General features: G+C 40.8%; 1 protein-coding gene across 1 annotated transcript; it reads left to right on the top strand.

Moving 5' to 3' along the window:
• The first annotated feature begins 1420 nt into the window (after positions 1-1420).
• Positions 1421-3168, top strand: LOC121750169 (myb-related protein 306-like). The gene is made up of 3 exons (XM_042144649.1): positions 1421-1779; positions 1956-2085; positions 2209-3168. Exons 1-3 carry the CDS (start codon positions 1647-1649, stop codon positions 2789-2791), a joined length of 846 nt encoding a protein of 281 aa, XP_042000583.1. The 5' UTR covers positions 1421-1646; the 3' UTR covers positions 2792-3168.
• Positions 3169-4236: the final 1068 nt, after the last annotated feature.

Below are 4236 nucleotides of genomic sequence, written 5' to 3'. Positions count from 1 at the left end.
GTGAAGCAATATAATTGGGTGGTTGAATACTTAAAGCTATGAACTGTAGATTTTATAGTTATCATATACTTACAATAAAGAGAAATTGTCACATGAATATTAAGAAAATTCTAACAAATTTCCAATCCGTACAGTAAAGAGAACTCTAGATTTTATAATTATCATATGCATTTAAGTATAATAATTAATCTATTACGGCTCTGCATATAGAGCCTACTTCATGATTGATACTCCTAAATTTAGTCACATGAATATTAGTAAAAAAATCTAACAAATTTCCAATCCGTTTACTTAGTAGTAGTAAAATTGTTTTGACATACCTGAGATTTTTTTTACATATTCCACGTATACGTGCATTTTAATTAAATATAAACAAATAAGTATCCATTTAGACTAGATTTTCTTTTCACCTTGTTTGCTAGTACTTTCTTTGGATTCTCCATTTATTTCGTTGTACACAAGTAAATCTATTTTATTTGCTCTCTGTAGAAAATCAAACGTAAATCTACTTATTCGTAGTATTAACTAAAAATGCTCTATTATATTGTATATACCAGAAAAAATGCTCATTTAATTTGGCGGAGGAATTAGAATTGTAGGTGCATGTGGTTCAACAATTATTATAATTAATTTAGTTAGGTACACTGTTTTATCATTTTGTAGGTTAAAAAGACAAAATTTCTATCTTTCTCCATCTCAATATGATCTCATAATCATGTGCTATATTGGTAGTAGCGTATAACGTGGAGAAAATTTTCGAATATTGGTCTCCAAGAATCATAAACTTAAAAGCAAAAAAATATTAATCGTAACCAATGCAGTTTTTTGGGGTTGACTGACCATTGAAAACATTTCGAGTTAATTATGCTAAAATGTGATCACAAAATTAACTGGAGCAAAGATAAACTGATGCAAAAAATGTGTATGATTGATAAAGCAAAATTGTCAATCATAATTTTTAATAAACGAATTAGAGAAAAAAATAATGAACAAAGCTCATAACTAGAAAAATATTCTTTAAATATTAACTCCCTCCGTCTACCAATAATCAACCCAATTTGTCATTTTCATCTATCTGTGGGTAATTGTCTCATTCTACTAATTTTACCTACTCACATTTTTATATAAAATTAAGTACTATAAAAGTATAACTCACATTTTATCAACTTTATGACTCATTTTCCATTCCATTTCTATAAAAAAAAAAGTAACTTCAATGAATATGATTAGCCTTGTTTGGGAATTGTAAAATGAGAACAACATTTTAATTCACTCTTTTGATCAATTACTTCAAAATGTTACATTGATTGCCACGCGTTAGCATCTTCTCAAATTATGATATACAAACAAGAATGGAGAGAGAGAAGGTGCTGACTTTTGCAAAACATGAGTAAATGCAGTTTGCTGTCTGCATTTGACTCTTTTCATGATCAAGATAAAGCCTATAACCTTTCCATCCATCTCCCTTCTTATCATACTCTCTATATACTACCTTACACTCATCCCCTTCACTTAGACTCTTGTCTCCTATCAAAACACAATTGATCCTCCAACCATCTTCAAAAAAAAAAGAAGAAAAAGATTTCAGAAAATCCTTTTTCCCAATTGGAAACTTTCAAAGAAAAAAAATCTCCAAATTTTCTGACATGGGAAGACCACCTTGTTGTGAAAAAATTGGTGTGAAAAAAGGTCCATGGACTCCTGAAGAAGATATCATCCTTGTTTCTTACATTCAAGAACATGGCCCTGGAAACTGGAGAGCTGTTCCTTCTAACACAGGCAAGCCAACCACAAACTTAAAAAAAAAAACTCATTTTTATTTTCCCTTTTTATCCTTCCTCAATTTGTTTTTTGTTTTTGTTTTTTGGGTTTGTTGTGATCATTAATATTAGTATCATAAATATTCCACCCACCCTCATAAATATTAATATTAACTTTGTGATTTTATATTTCAGGATTGCTCCGGTGCAGCAAGAGCTGCCGTCTCCGGTGGACGAACTATCTCCGGCCGGGAATCAAGCGCGGTAATTTCAACGAGCACGAAGAGAAAATGATCATCCACCTCCAAGCCCTTCTCGGCAACCGGTCTGTAATTTTTTTAATAGGCAAATGAATATAAATATAAAGGTCGCGTCAATAAACTAGCTAGGGTTTGGTAGCTAAACTGGAAAACCGTTATCTAATTCTAGAGTGGAATTGAACTTGCAGATGGGCGGCTATAGCCTCGTATCTACCGCAGAGAACAGACAACGACATCAAGAACTACTGGAACACGCATCTCAGGAAGAAGCTCGGGATCCAAGGGCACGATCACGACGGTAAAGAAAATGGCGGCCCCACCGCGGATTCGGTTTCGAAGGGAAAGTGGGAGAGGAGGCTCCAAACAGATATTCACATGGCCAAACAGGCCTTATGCGAGGCTCTCTCTCTACACAAATCCGACACCACCTCCCTCTTCCCGGCGCCTGCGCCGCCTGCGCCGTCTACCTACGCTTCGAGCGCCGAAAACATCGCTCGGTTGCTCCAAAATTGGATGAAAAAGAGCCCTAAAACGGCGGGTTCGTGCGACAGCAGCGATCAGAACGCCTCGGTCGGGCTCAGCTCGAGCCCGAGCGAGGGGGCGACCTTCGCCGGCCGCGGCGGCTTCAATTGCTCGAATTCAGACATCTCGGTGGAGACGGAAATGCCCTTCGGCTTGCTGGAGAAGTGGCTGTTTGATGACACGGCGGCGCAGGGCCAGGATGGTAATTTCATGGAGATGGCCTTGAGTGAAACTGCTGATTTGTTTTGAGGAAAAATTATAGATATGTGCACTAAGCTTCAAAACAACTCAGCAGTTTTTCATAAGGTGTTATTAGTAATTATGATATCTACTTTGGGCGGATTTTAATTTGTAGTGTCAGTTTCAAACTCTTTGTGATATGTCAGGAAAAAAGAGCTAAAAAGTGTAAATTATAGTATTGTACTGTAGTTTCATAGTCATCTAGGAATAAGCTCCCCATCTCTCTTCCTCACTTTTATTGTGGAGCAAAAAGTGTTTGTACAGTGTGCATCATCTGGTGTACATTCCTGATATATGAGAATTAGAGTTCTAACTTCTTAGAGTATCCACAATGGCGCCCGTCTCGGCGGACGTCCGGCCGGCGTGCCAGAGTTCCAAGCGGGACGTCCGCCATTGCGCAGCGGTGACGCAGATACGGACGTTCGCTGCGGACACTGGAGTTCCGCGGCGTTCCCGATTATTTTATATATTTTTTTAAAATTCTATAAATACGGCTCGTTAAACTTCATTTCATTCGCACCACTTGTATTAACGAGTATCTCTCTCTCTACGTTTCTTTTATATATCCAGAATGGCTGGTAGTGGTAGTGGTAGTGGTAGTGACTTTGGTGTGGGCGGTAGCGGTGCGGGTGGTAGTGGTGGGGGGTATGATGACATAATGAGGCGAATTCATGCACGTGTGCGGGAGGCAGCGGATAGGGAGATACAGGCGGCCTTGGCGCCGGTGGTACCTCGACCCATCCATCGTCGATCTATAGTACCCCAGGACCACCTCGCTGCACACCGTCGGTTGTACGATGATTACTTCGCTCCGGAGCCACGATTTGGGAAAAACATGTTCCGGCGACGTTTTAGGATTCATCGTCCGCTCTTTATGCGTATCGTGGGCGCTTTATAGTGTCAATACAGGTATTTCAGGGTGCGGGAGGATGCGGCTGGTAAACCCGGCCACACTCCGATTCAGAAGTGCACTGCTGCAATCAGGCAGCTGGCATACGGAGGCGCGGCTGACATGTTCGATGAGTACCTCCACATCGGCGAGACGGCTGCTCGCGATTGTCTAAAGTATTTTTGTTAGGTCGTTAGGGAGATATTTGGGGATAGGTATCTTCGCAAGCCTACCCCCGAAGATTGTCAGACTCTGCTGGATATGCACGGGACTCAGCACGGGTTTCCGGGGATGCTAGGCAGTATAGATTGTATGCATTGGGAGTGGAAGAACTGCCCTCTGCCTGGAAAGGGGTGTACACTACGGGTTTCAAGGGCAAGAATCTCACGATGATCCTTAAAGCGGTAGCTGACTACCGGCTGTGGATTTGGCATGCATATTTTGGAGTAGCCGGGTCGAACAACGACATCAACGTCCTCCAGTCGTCGCCCTTTTCAACGACCAGTGCATGGACGTCGGTCCGGCCGTCAATTTCGTCGCCAACGGCAACCAGCACAACATGGGC

This window comes from Salvia splendens, chromosome 10 (genome assembly GCF_004379255.2).
Source record: "Salvia splendens isolate huo1 chromosome 10, SspV2, whole genome shotgun sequence".
NCBI lineage: Eukaryota > Viridiplantae > Streptophyta > Magnoliopsida > Lamiales > Lamiaceae > Salvia > Salvia splendens.
The sequence above is the reverse complement of the archived record's forward strand: the minus strand, read 5'-3'. Positions and strand labels throughout refer to the sequence as shown.

Excerpts from the sequence above, each read along its gene's own strand:
- LOC121750169 (XM_042144649.1), top strand. The coding sequence starts at position 1,647 with ATGGGAAGACCACCTTGTTGTGAAAAAATTGGTGTGAAAAAAGGTCCA. Across the intron at positions 1,780-1,955 it reads AGCTGTTCCTTCTAACACAG|GATTGCTCCGGTGCAGCAAG; the intron begins GCAAGCCAACCA and ends TTTATATTTCAG. Across the intron at positions 2,086-2,208 it reads CAAGCCCTTCTCGGCAACCG|ATGGGCGGCTATAGCCTCGT; the intron begins GTCTGTAATTTT and ends TTGAACTTGCAG.